Source organism: Malania oleifera, chromosome 9 (genome assembly GCF_029873635.1).
Source record: "Malania oleifera isolate guangnan ecotype guangnan chromosome 9, ASM2987363v1, whole genome shotgun sequence".
NCBI lineage: Eukaryota > Viridiplantae > Streptophyta > Magnoliopsida > Santalales > Ximeniaceae > Malania > Malania oleifera.
Genome location: NC_080425.1, coordinates 76,625,854 through 76,647,304, shown reverse-complemented (window position 1 = coordinate 76,647,304; position 21,451 = coordinate 76,625,854). Strand labels below are relative to the sequence as shown.

Below are 21,451 nucleotides of genomic sequence, written 5' to 3'. Positions count from 1 at the left end.
TGTTTTAGAGCTGGGGTGAGACACCTCTCAGTAAGGGAAATAAACTAATATCAGCATGTGACAACATGGGTATTTCACGGGTCATAAGCATATACTGTACATAAATCATATCTGAGAAATCTATATGATAAATATTGAATAAACATATTTGAAAGTAACATACATGTCATGCTATATATCTATACATGTAAAACATCTTATATCAATGTAAAATACGTGAAATAAATCTCAAGATGGATAGCTAGCTAATGCCATGTATTACCCTCATATGACTGGGTTGTGCGACCAGAAGTCAGGACCTAGCACTGGTTGGCCGACCATGATAGATCAATATAAGTTTGTAAGTACGATGGGCCTGCCCCACCCTGGTCCGGATTGTTAGGGGGACGTCTACAACTCTGCACTGAAGTCACATTGACTGCCAATATCTCACAGCCCCTTGTGGCATGTGGTAGCACTAACATAATCTAAATACATATATGGTTACGGTACCGTATTCCTGAAAATTGAACTAAACTAAGTCATCCGGATTCTGATATCATATACCATGTTTCGTATACTGAGCATAACTGTTTCATCATAATAACTGACATAATAATAATTTCATGAAAATAGCATATCATACATTACGGCCCTTGTGCCGGCATATTATGTCACATAAATTGTGGCCCTTGCGGCATTTTATATAAATTACGGCCCTTACGCCGTATCATATAAATTACGGTCCTTGCGCCGTTTTACATAAATTACAACCCTTACACCATTTCATAAATTACGACTCTTGCGCCTTTTCACATAAATTACGAAAAATATAATTCCCATACTGTTTTAACCATTTCCCGAAAATAATAATAGCATAAAGGTTCTAAAAACATAATATTTTGCTATCGCATAAATCATAAGATTTTATACCCATGCCACACAAATTAAACCATTTTCCCTAATAAAATATATATAAGCATTTCCTATAAATAGCAGTAATTTTTTCAAACATAATTTTATATCATACATAATTTTAGAAATAAAATGCTGTAGAATAATAAGTATTTTCATGAAAATTCTAACTTAATTTATTCCTTTACCTGACTTACTGAAATGCTCACATAGTTTAATCCTGAACCCGTGGCATTTTCCAACTCAAAATCTACAATTTCCATTTCCCCAAAACATTTAACATAATTTTCATAAAATATTTCCTAAGCTCCCAATAATCTAAATAAATTGTTAAACTCCAAAATAATCAAATTACCTTGATTTTCCTGAACTATGCTCGTAGGGTCTCAAAATTACACCCGCAGCGCTTACCCGAGTCCTGAATTAAGAATTCTAAGTCCATTAAATTAATCTTAAATAAAATACTATTTTAATATTTATTTGATTCATAAATTCCAAATAAATAATTATACCATCAAATATAGTCAATTTACTTAATTTCTAAATCTCACTCTCGTTTTGGAATGGTGCGTAGGAAACCTAAATTAAAATTTACTACGGCAAAAATGATGACGATCGCGACTAGGACCCTATGGCGGTGTCCGATCGTCGATTTGGTTGAAGATCTAAAGAAAAATTAAGAAAATAGGGAAAATTTATTTCACCCTAGGAATTGTGCCTACGCCGCTCCTATGACAAATCCGTTTCGATAGAAATGTTAGTAGCGGAACTAGGAACCCAATGGTATTTTCAGTTTTCCAATCGACCAAATATTTGTCAAAAAATTAAGGAGAAAGGGAGAGGAGACGAGGAGAGAGACGAAGAGTGAGAGAACATTGGGGGCTCTATTTGCAGGAATGTTAATTTCAAATTTTGAAATGCCTAAGGAAGCTTTCTAGCTTCCTTTGTTTATATAAACAACTTAAGTTATAATAATTTTATATTATATATATACATATATATATATATATATATATCTTATTCTATTATTTATTTTATGAATTCAATTTAGTAATCTTTAATTAATTCAATTTAATAATATTCAATTAATTAATTAATTATAAATAGTTTTATTTATTTATTTATATATATTATTTCATATTATTCCTTTTATTTAATTAATTAATTAATTAATTGATTAATAATAATAATTACTTTTTCCCCCCGGTTATTACAGCTTGAATCTCCTTAAAAAAATGAGATATTTTTGCCTTAACTTAATTGTGAATCATGTTTGTGTTTGATTTGAGTTTTTTTTTGTTTGTTAAATTTGTATTAAATTTCCTAACATAATATAAAACCACAAAACTATTTAAATACACGCTTAGAGGCACATGCTAATGCATCTATAAAATGCAATTACGTTGGGGTGATTTGGTATCATTGTCAAAAATTAGAAAAACAAAAACCAAAAACCAAAAATAGAAACTAAGAACTAGAAACCAAAAACCTGATTTGTTAATATTTATAAAACCAATACAAATTAAAAACATAATTATAAAATGCTCATTTTCATCTTTAAATCAAAATATTATAAAAATATGATTAAAATAATAAAATTACAAACAATATACATTAAAAAATTGCTATAATAAAAATTAAATTTATTATAATTATTTTACTTAATTGTTCTACTTTCAAAAATTACTTTACAATAAAAATTTTATTGGACACAACAATTGAAAAATAAAAAGAGTATTTTGTAATTGACTTTATTATTATTTTTTGAAATTTATATATATATTTTTAATTAAATAATTTAATCTAAAAAAATTATTTCTGAATATTAAAATTTTTGACAACATATTACCAAAACAATTAAAAATCATAAAATATGGTTTTTCAGTTTTAGGCAAATAGCTGAAAAATCGGCAACAGAAATAGAAAACCTATGATAGAAACAAACGTATTTTTGTAATATATTTTTTCATTATAGAGAAATAGAAATAGAAAACAAAAAGTAGCAATGATACTGAATAGGCCCATAATTTCTTGCGTCCCACACTTCCCATGATTCATTTATGCCTCTTCTATCAGCCAAATATGAAGAATTGTTAGATTTTATAAAGACTTTTATAACTTGCACAAATTTTTTGCATTTGTGTACTTCTTTAGGTCAAATTTATTTTATTCATCAACTATCCAACATCATCCACGAAAGTGCTTTAATAATTTGATTAAGAATTTTATAATTTACATAAATTCTTTGCACTTGCATGTTCCCCTTGATTTGCCCATGCTTTCTTACCTCTCGAAGGCCAAACATTCATTCATGAATGTTGATGCTACACTTTGGGTGACTACACAATCAAACTTTGATTTAACAAAATTAGAGTAGAAAATTTTGCTTTTAAAAAAATTATCTATTGTTTATTTATAACATTTTATAATATTATGCTTTTTTTTTTTATATTAATAAGTTTTGCAAATTTAATTTCACTGTTATATATTTTTGAGCATGTCCCTTCTCGATACAAGATCTCCAATAGAAATTATATATATAGATTTGTCTACCTAAGATCTTTGCAAAAAAAAAAAAAAAAAAAAATCTCATAACTTACTGAAAAATTCTTTAATTTTTTTTAAAATCATTTAATAGTGTAAATGCTTAATATAAACTTGGACCAACTTTACTTTTTTTATTTTATTTTATTTTTTTGCCCCCATGACATGGCGCTTTGGAAAGACATCAATTAGTAATAAGGAGTATTGGAGGTTTAATTTCATGTAGATACACTCACGGAGCCAACGGTACCTGTAGATGGTGAGAGTTTACTCTGTGAGCCAGTAGGGACCGTAGATGGTAAGAGTTCACTATATGAGTCAGTGGAGACCGTGGATGGTGAGAGTTTTCTATGAACCAACGGTGACCGTAGATGGTAATGAAAATGTGTCTCGAGAGTTGAGTTGACCGAACGTCCAATTGATGCACAGAAGTCGTGACCGTATCCGGATTTTACCCTGATTAGCGAGACCTGGAGGCAGAGGACGCTGATCCGTAGGTTTAGTGCCGCATTAGGGGGTCCAAAGAGCTCATTAGTGGCTCCGTAGAACAATTTTCTATGTAATTTAAAAAAAAAAAAAAAAAAAAGAACAATTTTTTTTTAACAGGGCCTCCGTAGAGTGCATAAAAATTATAAAATCGATGGGAACTCATTTACCTTCTTCTTCGCCTTCTTTTTTTAATCCAAAGCGGCGTCGTTTAAGATTTAGCCGGTCTTGCGAAATCAAAGAGCACAGAACAGTGAACAGAACCAATCCCAAATCGCAGCTGCAAACCCTCCTCCGTCGCGGCTGCCACCGCTGGCTCTGAATGGGAGCACCTGGAACAACCATGGAAGAAGTAAGCAAGAAGACGACGACGAAAATGAGGCCATGCTTTTGGACTTGGGCTCTAGCTTCTATCCTCTTCAGGCTTATTCTCATATACTTCCCCACAAATCTCAACTTGTCTTCTCGCCCCGAAGTCTCCACCCCTCTCACCAGCCTCCGTCGCCGTACTGTCCCCCTCCTCCCTGTCTCTCTCTCCTTATTTCTGTGACATTGTTCTAATTTTTTTTTTCTTTTACTTTTTAATTTCAGTGGCCGAAGGACACTGGTTGAAACTGTCATCAATGTCGCCTTACGCAGGTAACAGCTTCAAATGAAAACATTTGCATTTATTTGTTGGTATTGATTTATTTTATGATCAGTCTTGGATTCAGCTAGCAAATGTTTCTTTATTCGTTTGCTCGACAGGGTCCATGTACCATGGTTCCCCTTTGTTGCTGTCACTTCTTGGGCCGCTCACAGTTAAAAGGTGCCGGTTTAGCTTGAACAAATTATTAATTTTCATGCTCAGACGACGTTGGGGTCTTTTAGATTGACTGTGCCTGAAAATTCATTTCTGGGTTCAACTGTAGACGGGATTTTTATTGAACTATATTGTCTAATAAAACAATTCCAGTGCCTATTATATTGGTTTTGATATAATTTTTTTGCGCCGATGCAGAATTGAAGGGCAACCGAATTTTATTATTTGCAGGTGAGATGTTTGCTATGTTTCTATTACAATGTTTGTCTACCATCGAGTAATCCATTGTGATACATCCCGAAAAATAGCACTTATTTTAATTTTATTTACTGAAAGAAGTGTTTCTTTTAATTTTATTCCTTTTATTTCCCTTATTGATCCTTTCCTTAGTGCTTTTATGTCTTTATTGTTCATTTTCAAAAACTAAAAAACGACAAATGGCTAGAGGCCTTGATTACTGCTGATGCTCCTTGCCCCTCTCCAGTACCTCATGCTTAATACATTTGATGCCAATGTATGGATTATAAGTCTTTTTTTAAAAAAAATAAATAAATAAAAAGGGGAGGGTTTAGCAAGCCCGGGCTAACATTTATGTGATTCTTTACTTTTTAGAATTTTAAGGATATCGTGTTGACTAGCATGGTTGGTTGGTATTCCTTTATTGATATATTTCTAGAATTTCACTTACAAATTTGCTACCTCATCATCATTCTTTATGCAATGATAATATTTGAGCAGTTTGAAGCTTTTAGCAATGTATCTGCCCCTTGTACTGCATCAGTTTTTGTTTTAAATGAAACATTGAAACTTCTGCAAACAGTTGCTGCCATCAATCCTAATTGCCTGTTTATTTTCCCAAAAGCATTGAGATGGAATAGAAAACAGGTAAAGGGATTAGACAGTTTAAAGAAATTAAGTGTTGCCTTGTGGCTTTTTTTAGTACTTTGGACCCCTCGAAACCATTTTGACATGCTGCTGATCACTGTATGTGTCAACCGCTAGCCTTTGACTGCAGTTTTGGTGGAATTGCAATATAAAAGCTGAGGGGATCCCTTCCTGCACTTCCACTCCCAGCCATTGTTTTAGGTCACTGAAGTAAAATATAATTCAGTTAATATCTCTGGTTCTTTAATTTTGAAGATCTCAGCGAGCATTTCTTACCTTTTAATAATTTTATTATCTATTTTCAGTTTTTCAGGGGGGAGAAATTATTATTATTATTACTATTATTATTCTTATTATTGTGTTTTGTGAATAAATAGTATGATTTGTTTTATGCACCTATACTTATAAATTTTTTTATGCACGTGCTCTCTTTCAAATGGCTTTGTTCTTTGTCTTCCCATTATTTGTTTCTCTCATTTATTTATGCTGTTAATGTCAACGTAGTTTGGATACAGTTTGCTTTTTGTGATTGCAGATTCTTTCACTGCAATGCTTATCCGTGCAACTGGTCAGAATCTTCAGACAGCATATGCACAAACTTTGAAATCACTGGACATTGTGAAATTGCTGGGAAGTTCAGGTAATTTCCGTTTTTAAAGTGGCCTGAGGGCAATCAAAGTGTTGCGTAGCAAACTCAGATAAATAATTTTGTGGTTTTCCCTTTGCTACTCCTTTCTTCTTCCAGGTCTAAAGTATCATGCTTGATTCTGCTTCCTAAATTTTTTAGCAAACTTTTTTCTTTCCTCCGTGTCAATATTTTCCTGAGAACCTCTTTTTGAATAACAGCAAAAGTTGAACACTCGCGTTGGTTTCTTCAACTCCCCATAAAGCTTAGATCCTCCACTTCATGAAATCAGCAACTTGAGGATCAAGAATGGCTTTATTTATTTATTTTTCTCAATCAATCCTCTCATCTACCTCATGCTCATTAATCCTCCAGTAATATTTTCCTTGCTTCAACTACAATATGAAAATTTTTGTTTTCTGTTGATATAATTTGACACTTATACCCACTAACCTTCACACACACAAAAGCTGATAGTTACAGTGTTCATGCTATGTACAGAGGTGTTATCTTCTGGAGATATTGCTGCTCTCGTATACTTGTGGAATCCTCTTACAATAGTAGCATGTGTGGGTTCATCAACATCCCCGCTCGAAAATTTGATCATCATGTTGTCTCTCTATGGAGCATGTACACGTAAGTTGCTTACAAACATTTGTATTGTGGGCGTTTTAGTGTCTAAACTCTTGCTTTTATTTTGTAGTGAAGCCTGTCAATTCATGCATGTCTTCCTGGGTAAAAAATTTTTTTATATTTTTGTAAGATATTTCTCATTGTAATCCACGATGGGTTTTTGTTTTTTGAAGTGACTAATTGCTGTACTAGCCTTTTTACACGAGCTAATGCATGGTTCTTGCGTTGTGTTCTCTGTTTACTGCTTTGTAGTTTGTGCTTGTTGGATCCTAGATCAAGTCTGCAGCTAAATTTGTTGGAATTGGTGTATTCCCAAGAGCGGGGGTGAATTGGGTATTAAAAATTTTGTCTTAGGTTCAATGTCCAGCAATGGTATCATACAACCTAGAGTCTGTCTATGCAATCCAAAATGCGCAGATAAATATAATATACGGAAATCAAATCATGCGCAGCATTCACAGTCTAATGAAAATAACATACATGTGCAGTAAATAAATAGCGGAATTAATAAATAGACACACGATATGTTATCGGGGTTTGGCCAATACTGTTTACGTCCCCGTGTCAGCTTGCAAGCCTGAGAATTACCACTATTGCTTACTTAATGGGTGGAGCGGCACCATTTACAATTAGGTCAAATTACCAGGGCTGACCTCAACCTTTACAAGTTTTCCTTATGGGGCAGAGAAGGCCCTACCGATCCTTACGGGTTAGATCAAACCCCCTCAGGCCACGCCTGGAATACAACCAATTCAAAATATAAAGTGTGTACAAAATGAGTACTTCTCCAACAAGCAGATTTGTACCAATATCAATCAATGCACATCCACAAGATAAGAATTATAAGCTCAGTGCTATATGTGTGCAAAATACTCAATCTTATGTCAATATTCAATCAAGCACAAGTTTGTATTATTAAGCTTATCTTTGAAATAGTGTATAGATGTATATCTTAATCATAGTTTAGGGTTTCAAAGATTTCCAACAATAGTGATCAAAATATCTTTAAAAAGTATTTTCTCAAGATTCTAGCACAAAGAGATATTCCAAAAGTAAGCTTATGAAAACGATTTTTGCTTAAACAAAAGCACAAGTTAAGGTGTCTTGCAATTCGAATGCCAAGACCCACAAGCTTTAAGGTTTCCCACACAATATATTTATTAAATTAAATCGGGGGAAAACCTATGCTCAACTCTCAATCCAAAAATCAAACATACAATGAACACAATGAGAGTTTCTAGCAAGTTGGAATAACGTATAATCACTCAAAGTATTCTCACAAGGCTTGATTTAACAAAGGAATAGTAGTATGAGAGTGTATAGGTTTTGTGTTTGGAAAAAGCTCTCTTAAAGATACAGAGAATTTGTTTGCTAATCAAAATGTTAATTGCCCCTTAATTGAGCAAATGAACCTATATTTATAGTCATGGCCAAAATTATAACCGTTGGGGACACCAAGGGAATTATTAGAATTGTTTAATTGAGTTTTAAAAAATTAACCTTGTTTAACCCCAATTAACAAGTTAAAATTAGGCCAACCTGAGAGTTTCGGTCGACCGAGCCATAGGTTTGGTCACCCGAACAGACACATGAGTAAAAGTGAATTTTTCATTTTTGGGTGCCCGAAAATAAGTTCGGTCTGTTGGCCAAGGCGATTTTCCAAAATGTCTGAGGTTTGGTCGCCTGGACTCAAGTTCAGTCTGTCGAACTTCTCAGTTCGGTCGCCCAAGGGTATTTTGAACATGAGGTTCGGGAGCTCGAGTTGGTGGAAAAGTCAGGTTTAAATGTTTGGTCGACCGAGGATACTTTGTTCAAATTGGTTCGGTCGCCGTCAACACTTTTGACTTTTCCACGTTTGGTCGACCGAGGCAAACCCTTACACCCTTAAGCCTAGGTTCTGATTGAGAGTATAATTTTACCCTTGTTTTCATAGATATGATTTGTAAGTTTAAGAGGATTTTCCATAAAGTGCTTGTGCAAGGACCTAGGGACTTTCTAAGGTTTATGCTTCTTAATTTAGCCTAAAAACCTAGCGTCGGTCGACCGAAGTCTCGTCTAGGGTCTTTTGATTAACCTATGATCTGTCTATGACATTACTGAACTTATAGTCCTACCATGCATGCAGATGCATTAATTATTACAGACCTTGCATTATTATTACAGACCCAAAAGATAAAATGAAATATAAAAATACAACTTGAAACGGACAAGGGCTTCATGCTCTCCTCCTTAGCAATTCCATGGATTGCACCGAATGATGTGCTCGTTTGAGTGCTTCTCGGCTTCCATTTCTCATCTGTTATTCGTACTTAAAAAAGTAAACATGCTCAAATACTTAAAGCACACAGATGAGATATTGTGGTTTGTCATAATCAAAATAGGGATCTAACCAAAAAGTCAACAAAATTGCTTGAAACATTGTGAAGATGGTCTTCTATAGTTTTATTGCCCAAATGCTCGTCCAATAAGATTCCATCTTTTTGCAATTGTGTTTAGAGTATGTTAGGATTCGGGGAATAATGTAGTTGCTAAGAGGCTAAGAGATAGGGTATAGGACTTTTTTTTAGGGAATTTTCATAATATTTGGGACCAAGATTATTTTGTCTTTTTTTTGGGGGGTGGGGTGAAGTGGTGGTGGTGGGATCTTGTAATGATATTCTCTGGCTGATGCTGTCATAGCATGTAACACTAATTGAGCTGGTGTTTTAAATGTTTGGTCTGCAGCTATGACGAAGTAGAAAGGGAAATTATCTATCTCAATATGTAAGGAAGAGTCTCAAGAAACTTTCAACTTATCATACAGGCCTTGATCCGCCAACAATTGAGTTGGATATGCAAAAGTAGGATTATGCTAGAAAGGGCTGGTGGATATGCAAAAGTAGGATTATGCTAAAAAGGGCTTGTCCTTTTCCCATGTCAACTATTTGTCGTTTTGAAACTATAATGCGGAGGAACATGCTTTCTTGTTGTCAATTCCAGCATGCAGTTCTCATTGTCATTATTTGATAGAAATCAAAGTTATTTACTATGTGGAAACATTTTTGTCCCTCAAGAAAGTTATCATCTGTCAGGTTCAAAGGCTTGTGCCCATATGACAAGGACCATGCTTATGAAATGCTTTTATCTGCTCATATCGTCAAATGTACAAGTTTTCTTTCAAGCTATATTTGCAAAACTTTTCTTCCTAATGAGCATGTTTCTGAGAATAGTGTAGAAATAATTGAATGAGAGATTGATAGTTGTGCATTTGGAAGGAGGATTTTATGATCTATTTGTATGATACTGTATATTTTGATTCTGGTGAGTGCAGGACTAGTTCCTTTGGCAGCTTTTGGGTGGGTCATAGCGACACATTTATCTCTTTATCCTGCAATCTTAGTTATACCGGTATGCAGATCTTTTTTTTGCTTTTTTGTGATGTGAAAGTTTTGTACAAATATAAGTTGAATCACTTATTATGTCCTAGTCTCCTAGAAGTTTTCGTTCCTGCTTATGTAGAGTATTCTCCATTTGTCTGGGATATTCTGGGATATTAGTTCTTCACATGCGTGTGCGATAAAAGAAGAGATTTGCTAAGAGGAGGAGAAGGAAATGGTACAGGAAATAAGATATGGTGTCCTCTTTAAAGGAAGTTAAATAACTAAAACAACCGGGAAAAAAAAAACAGAATAATGTAGTAAAATTAAGATAAGATTTCCAATGCGTCTTCTCACCAGTTGAAGACATTCTGCTAAAGCCTCTAGAAGCCACATACATGAAGTGCATATAAAAAAACTACTTTGCAGCATAAAAATTAATAAATTTATTGGTTTCCTTTTGTTTCAGGTGATTCTTTTATTGGGATATGGCCCAGATGCTCCTCCAAGGAAATTGCTTTTGCAAAGGAACTTGAGTAAATCCAGAGTGAATTCCTCAAGTGATGGCTCTGGTTCAATGCCGTCAACGTTTTTCTCATGGAAGCCTGTGATGCATTTCATATTTTGGGCATCTACTGGGGCAATCTATTTGTTAGTTTTGTGTGGAGTTTCTGTAAATCCTTATGGTGGCTTGTGGGAGATGTTGAAAAGGTATCAGTCAATTGTCTACTCTGATTCTTTTTTTGGATCTAATTTTTGACATTTGGTGGCTGACTGTTTACTTTTATCTGTTGATCAATGTAATTAAGAATTTGTAACAAAATCAAAATTCTTCAGGTAGTAACCTTAAATAAACATCTTTTGGCTAAAACGGATGTTAGACTACCACTTTACCTAAAAACTTAAGCTATTAGGTTGTGGGCCAACAATTTATATCTATCCTTAACACTCCACTGCACATGCAGCCCGACATCGTGGGGAGAGAAAAACACATAAATGATAGCATCCATGATAGGGAATGCAGTAATTTTTAAAAAACCACACAATGAATGCAGGCAACAAGACTAGAACCGAGGACCTCCTTGTAACCACCTTTGATACCACGTTAGACTACCACTTTTTCTAAGAGTTTAAGCTATTAGGTTGTAGGCCAACAATGTATATCAAGCCTTAACAACGGAGAAGAGAGAATTGGTCAGTGGAGTGATGTCCTGTTCCGAAATTTTATTTATCTTTATAATAAACATCGGACAAGATGAAAGACTAAAATACCTTACAGAACCCATACTACAATATCTCAAACTGCACCTATAATTAGATGTATTCCTCCCCTTCAAGATGGAGCATACAAATCACCCATGCCTGGCAAAGACAAAACTGTTGAATATTCTTCTAAACAAATCTTAAGTGCAGCAAGAAGAATTAACAAAAGGAGAATTTACATTTGTGCAAGTCTGATGAAGTGGCAATCAATCTCAATATGTTTAGTCCTTTCATGAAACACAGATTACTAGCAATATAGATGGCAGCTTGATTGCCACAAATCATATCTGTAGGCGTGCTAATTGCAAAGTCAAGTTCTTGCGTAAGTGACCTAAGCCACATCATTTTACAAGCAGTATGAGCCATGGCTCTATGTTTTGATTCAGCACTTGTGTGGGTCACAGTAGTTTGTTGTTGCTTCTCCAAGTCACATGAACCAGTGGTTGACCTCTTGTGATTATCAGATTGAGCCCAATCTGCATCAGAGAAATCAACAATATCTAGATGTCAATATGGATTATGGATGAACACTTTACTAGGACTAGGAGCACTCTTCAGCGACGGTTTCACTAGATATCTGACAACTAGAATCCCTCTTTTTTCCTATCCTGTTCAGCCACCACCGTGAACCCCAGTTAGATTCAGGCATGATACACTTTTTAGTTATTGGGAGAACCGAAGTACTCCCTTTAGGATCCAGGAAACAACTCTCAGAGAACCTCCCAATTGGTTTTTCTATTAACTGACTTACTACAACAATGAGGAAATATCTGGTCGAACTACTGTCAAATAAATAAGCTCTCCAACCAGCGGCATGTGTCAGTGTTTGTCATCAAAATCCTTTCCATCATCAACTGAAAAATTTTAGATGAGGTTATGTAGTAGTATTCTGCTCCAAACATTCTCTGTTGATAAATGTAAAAAACACACTCCCACTGAGATAAACTAATACCTTTTTTTCTCCTGAGTCCTGACAATCTCAATACCAGGAAAATATCTTAAAGCACCCAAATTCTTCAGCTGGAAGTGTTTATTCAAATACAATTTCACTCCTATGCCAGCCATATCATGTCATCAACATACACCACCAGGTTCGTTCGTCCTAACGGTCCCAGATGATTTGTATAATACTGATTAAATCCATAATTGAGATGATTTGAGTTTGTGCAGGCAAGCATGAGGAGACAACATGCCCTAAATTGCTTTTGGAAGTTCACAAACCTTTCTTGAACCCTCTCCCATAGTGACAAACCTAGGAGGAGGAGGCTGCTCTGTCTGAACCTCCTCCAATAAGTGATACAATAATAAAGCACTCTTTCCAACTGAAACAGAGCATAGGCCAATGAAGTTTCACAACTAGGTAAATAAGCTTCTGAACAGAGTTTGGGCAAGTAGCAGGAAAAAATAAAAAAAGTCTCAAAACAGTTCATGCCACAAGTTTTTCTGATGCTTAGATTGAGTTGGGTACAAAGTTGGTGCTACATGGCATCTTGTGTGTATTCTTCATTGTAACAACGATGCTGAAAGTCGAGTTGTGTACAAAGTTGGTGCTACATGGAAAACAATCGTGCAACTTTTGTATAAAAAAACTGGAAAACAATGCAATTTTTTGCCACTGAACATTCACGGAAAATAATTTTATTTTCAATTTCCAAATTTTCAAATAATTGAAAAAATGCTACCTTTTTTTACAAATTTTCTAAATTTGTGTAAGAGAAGTCAGAAAACATCATTTTATTGTCTTCTAGATTTCTGATTTCTTATACAATTCTTGGAAAATTGAAAAACAAGATGTCATTTTTGTAATTACGTGGAAATCTATAAATGAAAAATGAAAACTGTTTTCCTCAACTAAACTGACCCTTTATTTTCTACCTTTTTATTACAATCTTAAAAAACCGAAAAATAGGCTTGCATTTTTATAATTCTTTGGAAAACTAAGAATGAAAAATGAAAATTGTTTTTCTCAACTAAACAAGCCTTGAACGGTTTCTAGAATCAGGCAGAAAACAACAAAGGAGAGCTTCCTTCTTGTATACCTTGTAAGTTGTTACCTTTAATCCTTCCAAGTAAATAAATAAAAAAGGAGAAATATAACCTTCTTTAGTAATTTTGTTGGCGCAAGTCATTGATTAATTATTTGAAATTATGCATAGAATAATCTCAGCGCTGAAATTAGCTTTTGGGAATATGCTATGTCACTCCCACGAGGAAAATGGGAGTGATGAATCATTTATTTGGATCAATGTTCTTTGTGCACCACCTATTTCTGTATTGGTTCCCAACTTTTTTATTCATGTTTTCCTATCTTGTGATATGGAGCTTATGCAGCAAAAATGGAGTGGATTTAGGTAATTATCAACTTTGTGGTTTGTCAAACATTTCATTACTTTTGGTCTTGTATGTCAAATATTTCATTTCTTTTGGGTTTTTGTGTTCAAAGCTCATTTTAACTCGCACAATCTATCAAAATGTTCCCATGCTTCTAGAAATCAGCCCTTAAAAATACATAGAAAAAACAAAAGAAGGCAAAATTATCAAACAAAAGCATGGATTTGGTAGGATGACAGTGGATGAAGTTTGCCCTGGGAGTTGAATTGAATTTTGAAATTGAGTATTGTTCAAGCGACACTAACACTGTTCAGGAGTCTTGTAGCAGAACTGTCACAGGGTATTTTGGGTTATTTTTATTTTTCTATGGGTCCTATTTTGAGGTATTTTGGTTTTTTATTTTTGAATTATTTTTGAAATGTTATTAATCTAGCCTATTATGTAGGGTCAAATTAGGGTTGGGCTAGCTAGAGTCATATTTAACTATATAATCTTTGAACTGATTTTCTATGTTGAACATGGTGAAGAATTTTCCTGGTTTGCTGCCAACACATTGTCCCCTCAATTTCCTTCACAAACCCCAACCGTAAATTCATTTCCCTAATTTCCCCTAATCATCCTCCACATGCATAACTTCATATTCTTATGCAGTTGCCCATCTCAGAGGTGGGATAAAAACAGTTCTTGTGGTCTCGAATGAAAATTCCCTAGCCAAGGCTGTTATATATTTTTCACTGTATAAATTTTCTGATATTTGGCTGCGGTTTGTCTTAAGTGCTTGGCTTGTACCTAAATGATTTCACAAATTACTTTCAAAGTTTATCTATGATCTTCAACATACTTTTGTTTAATAAAATGTTCTATATTATCGTTATTACCTTTTTTTTTTTAAAGAAAAAAGGAATCATAGCAGTTCCTGCATTATTTAGTTTTTTTTTTTTTTTTTTCAGCTGAATTGTGCAGGATATTGTTGTTTTTGCTGTTCTTGTTCTTTGGGGTTGTTTCTAAGGTCATCTTCAAAAACATGTGGCATAAAGTGAGGGATTTGGGGCTAGCTACTCCCATAACCAGGCTTTCACTCATCCAAACACATTTTATGTGAGGTTGCCGAGAAAGATTTGTATCTTCTTTGGAGACAAATATGGTAACAATGCAAAAAGTTTGATGATTATAGAACGGTCCACTGTGAACTGAACACTATTTGGAGACTGGTAATAAGAAGCAACCATCGCTTGCTTTTTGAGGTTTATCCTTGATTATTGGGATTAAGGAGTGGGGGATAAGCTATTTGAGTATCCAGTTTGTATGTTATGTCTTATGTGTGATAAATTCAGGAATGTCTCAGAGAATTTGTTCAGCTGCTTGTGGCAGCAAGTGGCTCTAATGTTCCTCATGTGTGCTTTAGGCCTATCTTATTAGTTTTTAAATTCAACTATCTTTTTCCGTGTCTGAGATGTGAATTCCCCACATACATGTTCATAGATTTATCTTTATTCATCTTGTTCTTTCATTTGCCGCAACATTTATAAAACATTGTTCTTCTGGCATTCAATTTGTGATTTCTCATCTTTACGAGGCTGATTATTTTTAAGCCTTGTGCTTCTCGATAGGATTAAAGACTTGTGTTAGGGCATTCAACAGAAGTACAAGTTAGTTGAAACTAAAAGTGATTGTTGTTTTTGACTCTATGCCCTTTGGAGGTGATATGTTCTGTAATATTCTTCTTATTTCACTAGTGTATTAATTAATGCTGGATTTTATTTTACCATGGAACTCAGATTTTAAAAACTGATTCTCACTTGACTGCATTGCATCTTTAGTCTAAGAAGAGACTGATTTCTCTTTCCTGTGCATTCATACTACCGAATGAAATCAACGGATCCACCAATATTTAGTAATTTTTTAACGCACAAATAGTTGTGGAACCCCATCTTTTTGCTATAGGTCTATGTGATTCTTAAGCTATGGGTTTAGTTTTCTTTGTATCCTTTGGAAAAAATTAATTTGGCTAATGCGGTTTATGGTAGAATGTTGAATGTTGTCATCATTTTTGCGATTAACTTCTATATTTCATGATTAAGTCATTTTAAACAAATATAGAGTATGTTTTTATTTGTTTGAGTAGAGTACATTGGTTTACTCTGGATTGTTATAAAAACAGATGTTTTAATCTGATTACTTCTTTAGTTTGTCCTGATTTTCTCATATTTATGGTTTCAGCACATATGGATTCATTCTTACTGTGGAAGATCTGTCCCCTAATATAGGTGTCTTATGGTGAGTCTTAAACTGTGTTATTTGTAGGCTGACATTATGACATCTAATATTGATTCTGTTGCAGTTATGTATTGAGATATTTGAATGCAGGTACTTCTTTGCTGAAGTTTTTGACTTTTTCAGAACTTTCTTCCTGATCGTCTTCCATGTGAATATTCTATTCATGGTATTGCCACTAGCCATACGGCTGAATCACCGGCCTTGCTTTTTGGCCTTTGCATACATCGCAATCTCTTCAATGCTTAAATCTTATCCTTCGGTAAGTTCTTACATCTACATATATTCTAGTTGAGTTGGATTTTTTAATTAGTGCTAGTTGCAGTAGTATTCTAGGGTCTAGTAGTCAGTTTGATGATCTTAGGCCGTTAAGACAATGTTCGTGGGTCTCAAGTTTGTTGATTACTTTCAAAAACTAATTATCTGGCTCTCTCATCCATTTCCAAGGCCAAGTTTTGGTACCCTTTGGTACTTGTTGCCATCAGATTGATTTGAATTTTGGAAAGTGTGCCATGAATATTTGATGTACGGTTGCTTTGGTAAACTTCATACGTTGGATATGGTTCATCTCAAACATCAACTCGACATTTTCTGCTTCAATTCAAAGTGCAAACACTCCAAAATAATTTGACATGCATTCTGTTATTTGATTATATGGTGACTAAAATAATAAAATGATACTTAAACTAATAAGAGAAACTGTTATGTAAAATATACTTATTATTATTTTCTAGAAAAAAAACTTGGGTGCTCTTTGATGATTTTAAATTTGGGCGCTGAAAATTTTCAATGTTGAGAATTCAGTCAGCAGTCCTAAGTGAGGTGTCTCTTAAGCTGAATAATTCGGACACCACATCTTCAGGGTCAATGATGTTGTGGAGAAACCATTGAATATGTTCAGTGTTTGGCAGTTATTATTGATTATCTTACAGGCTTTAGTTTTGCAATTGTTTGGTGAACTTCTTATAGAAGCCCTCTTCTATATATATATATATATATATATATATATATATATATATATTTATATTATTTGATAATTTGCCTTTAATTTGGGAGATGCATCCTTCTTGAAAGCTTAGGTGCCACATCATTTTTGTTTTTTATTTATTATTTCGTTGTGATACAAAGAAGAAATAGGTGATGACAATGCACATGTTTATGTTATTTTTTCTCTATGTTGGTTTTCAGCTGTTGTGGCAAAAATTGAAAATTATGATTCTCAGTTGCATCAATATGTTGCAATAGGTAATTTGCTTTTGTGGGTTAAATCATTTTATACACACTTTTAATTAAAAAAAATAAAAATAAAATAAAAATGATCTTGTGAATTTAAAACATAATTAAAATAATATCCATGAAATTCCTTGAAATGTGAAAAAATGAATTAAATAAAAAATTCCTTTTAACCATTTTTCAATTGTCATTGTTTTTGGAGAACTAAAAAGTGAGTTTAAAGATATAATGCTAAATTAAAATAATTATAATTATTTTTTAGTTTGGATTCTTTTTGTATTTTCATTATTTCAATTATTTTTTAATTGTTATTTAATTCAAGGACAAAATTGGATACACATTCAATTAAGTTCTTTGAATTTGTTTTTGTTTTGGAAATATTATCCATTACTAGTTTTCAGTTTTTAGTTGGGTTAAAGACAAGCGTGGTTACTGAACTTATCACTTAAATCCAATTCACTGTACTTTAATTCCTGCAATTGAAGTTATACAACTTCTGGAATTGGTTCAATGTCATCCAATATCCAACGTCCAATAAAAAGAGTGGATGGAATGCTGCATTGGCGTCTCATTCAACAGCCCTAAGATCCCAGTCAGCATCCATTCCTCATTTTCTCCTCTTTTCTTTTTCTTTTTCTTCTTCTTCTTCTTCTTCAACCCCATGTTCGATACAAGATCCCCCCAATAACGCCTATGCTGCATCTTCCATTTTGGCAAGAAGCGCCAGTAGCTGTCGCTACTTGATAGCAAGCACAGGGAGCAGCCGTCTGATCTCAGCGGTGAGTAGATCTAGCTCTACTCTGCAGTGATGTCAATGTTGTGGTTTGTGTACCAATAGCACTGCCAGCGAATGCCGTGGACGTGCAAAGAAGATCATTATTGATAACTTGTTATCTCTGCAAGAAACAGAACCAGAAGTTTACATGGACAAAATAATCTAGGGATTATACTAGTAATTGCTATGCAATTTGATTACCAGTTTATTTGTTCGATGACACATCGAGAAATTGAAGTTTCCCATTCCTGTCCAGTCCCTGAGGAATACCCCCAGTAAAGTTAATTTCACACAGCTGCAGAACCTCCAGCCTCAGAAAGTCCCAAATAAACTCTGGAATTGCTCTGTGGAGCTTGTTTTGAAATAGATACAACAGTGTCAGGTTCTTCAGCTGTGCAGAAGCCTCAGGAATCTCACCGAAGAGCATGTTATTTGATAGATACATGGATTTTAAACTCTTCAAATTCCCAAGCTCAGGCGTTAAAGGTTCGGATAGCTTGTTCACCTAAAGAAACAGTGTGTCTAGATTCCGAAGGTTACGGAGCTCTAACGGAATCTTGCCAGACAATCCACAGTTCACCATATCAATGCGAATTAACTCCGTCAAATCCCAGATCTCCATGGGAATGCCTCCGTCGTAGGTGTTGTATTAATCAAGATAGAGTTCTCTGAGCTTCATAAGTTCCTGATCTCCGTTGGGATGGGACCCACGAGCTCATTGGTGGTAACAGCTAAGTGCTCAAGGAACACAAACTTGCTGTACTCCCACTACTACAGCTGTGCAAAGCTTCTGAAGATCACACTGTCGGCAGCTTCGATGTGCTGTGGGAACAGTGTTAGACGTTAATGCGTGGGCAATTCACAGGGACCCTGAGCAGTATGCCCGAGAGGTTTGAAGATGGGTCTGGCAAAGGGCACAAGCTGGTTCCCTTGGGCGAGGAGGATTGCATCGGAGCAAAGACGGAGGACTCAAGACTGAAGTTTGTCGATCATCACCTCCAGCAGCAACGAGCTCCACAGTAGCTGGGAATGAGATGATGAAAGAAGAAGAAGAAGAAAAAAAGGAACAAGAGTGCAGAGAAAAAAGAGAAAGGAAAACAATGAATGAATGCTGATTGGATGCTTAGAGCTGCTGACTAGGATGTCAACGCAGCATTCCACCCACTCTCTTTAACAGGCGTTAGATTTTGGATGACATTGAACTAATTCCAGAAGGCAGATGACTTCAATATCAAGAATTAATGTCTGGTGATCAAATTGGATTTAAGTGATAAGTTCAGTGACCATGATTGTCTTTAACCTGTTTTTAGTTTTTGGTTTTTGTTTTCATAATTATGTACGGTGATGCCAATAACCTCTTAACAATCTTATAGCTGCTCGCCTGCTTTTGATGAAAATGACAGCCTCCAAAGGGCCCTGATCAAAATTGAAAGTTGGCCAATGTCATTTTACATATGCATACATCTTTAAAATTCACTTGAACTAGCCATGTGAGCAACTTGGTTATGATTATTGAGGTTTTTATTCATTTTTTTTTCGTATAATGAAGTGAATTTAATTGTAGTAACCTTTTTTTCCTGTTCAACTTTGTTTAGGTTGGCGATTCAGCTTTGTACTTGGGCCTATTGTGCTTATTTGTTAATGAATTATCAGGCAAGTTATATAGAAAGCTTCTGTTGCTAGATTATTTTTGGTTGTGTCGGCATCTAATTTTATCCATCTAATCAAATATGCAGATATGCAATTCTCTTTCTTCCTATTCTGTGGATATGTTGGTGTATTTCTCCTTAGTCCTGTGATGCACAACCTCTGGATATGGAGGGTAACTGTCTCTCTCTCTCCCTCACCCAGACACCCGCCCAGCTACACGTCTTCTTTTCAACATGTTTTATGACTTTGCAGGGCACTGGGAATGCAAACTTCTACTTTGCTACTGCAATGGTTTATGCTTGCTTGCAGGTTTGTCATTTACCGGTCAATTAAATATTAAATAGAGTTAATACCCTTGTATTTCAACTTTGCTATTCGGTAGTTCTAATTATTGGCCAAGTCAATATGATGATTTGATGTTCCTTGTGTTGGTCTCTTCGAGTTCCTTCCCAGATTATTCTAGTAGTTGAAAGCATAGGAGCGATGCTCAACCATGACAGGATGCTGAGAAAGCTTTCTGCCACAAAGCTATGAGACTGGCTAAATTTTCAGCACCTTCGAGATTATAATCACACGCATTCTGACATTCCCATCTTTCAGCTGCTTCTGCAAACGTCAGCCTGTCATGAACCATCTCATTTGGCAGGTTGGAGATTGGATCTCTCTTTGTTTAAACATTTATGCCTTCATTCTGGGGATGATATTTCTTTCTGTTCCTTCTCTGGACTGTGTATCACACAGTCTACAGAGAATGTTTGCATTGAAAGAAGATTGTTCCACATATTTTCTTGAATTTAAAAAACATGTTAATTGAATAATTTTGGCCAATCAGTAGTCTGATTCTGTACCCCCCCGCCCCTCCTGTGATGGTATTGCTGTGCCCTCTCGTGCTAAATATTAACTATATATATATCAATAAAAATATATAGTAGAAATTGTTCTTATAAATTTAAACTTTTACGATGCTCAAATAATGGGTGTCATTTATTTGGCTTTAAAATTGTTAGGACTAGGATAATATTCTAAGAGAGTTGAATCAAATGTCTCTGCTCGAAAAATTAAGACTCAAAAACTCCCTATAACTAAATTAAGCTTATAATTACTGAGTAAGAGGTTGACTTAATTGTAAGTTATTAAAATTTAAAATTTATTTAAAAATAATATATCACTTACAGAACGTGAAATATAATAAAAAATAAAAAATCAAATGGACTTTCAAATAATTATAATTGTGTTCAAATGCTCTTAAAACTCTACTTGTTTTACCTTTAAATATTTTAATTTTTTCTCAAAGAACCTCAATATGATTTGAGTTGAATCAAGTTATGGAACAAAGAGGATTTAAAAATTCATCATCGTTTGGCTAAGGTTTTAAAAGCATAGCCCAACCAAGGAAGGTAGGATCCCAATGAGTTGAGCCACTCAACACTTGACTCAATAATTGCTTACTATATCTCATTAATTGAGTTAATCGAGTTGAACTTGAGTTCAAATTTCAAACTCATAAAATAAATGAACTAAGTGATAGTCAGTTTGATAGGCTCACAAACTAGCTCATTTCTTAATTCGTGAGCTAGCTTGTTTAACTCATGAAGCAAGCTTGCAAGCTGCGTTCATTACTAGTTCATGAACTTGCACAATATAGTTAAGTCTCATTTAATGTTAAATTTATTTTTTAAAATATATTTTTTTCTCTAACT

General features: G+C 34.5%; 1 protein-coding gene across 2 annotated transcripts; it reads left to right on the top strand.

The window, feature by feature from the left end:
* Nucleotides 1-4,128: 4,128 nt before the first annotated feature.
* On the top strand, nucleotides 4,129-20,579 carry LOC131164467 (uncharacterized). Of its 2 annotated transcripts, none has more exons than XM_058121674.1 (14): nucleotides 4,129-4,430; nucleotides 4,516-4,563; nucleotides 4,672-4,732; nucleotides 4,925-4,957; nucleotides 6,127-6,251; nucleotides 6,738-6,872; nucleotides 10,180-10,256; nucleotides 10,695-10,936; nucleotides 16,040-16,096; nucleotides 16,187-16,355; nucleotides 19,697-19,754; nucleotides 19,838-19,923; nucleotides 20,004-20,060; nucleotides 20,205-20,579. In XM_058121674.1, exons 1-14 carry the CDS (start codon nucleotides 4,247-4,249, stop codon nucleotides 20,283-20,285), a joined length of 1,413 nt encoding a protein of 470 aa, XP_057977657.1. In that variant the 5' UTR covers nucleotides 4,129-4,246; the 3' UTR covers nucleotides 20,286-20,579. The 2 variants fall into 2 exon arrangements, with proteins under 2 accessions (XP_057977657.1, XP_057977658.1); XM_058121675.1 differs by having other exon boundaries at nucleotides 4,400-4,430; nucleotides 6,147-6,251.
* Nucleotides 20,580-21,451: the final 872 nt, after the last annotated feature.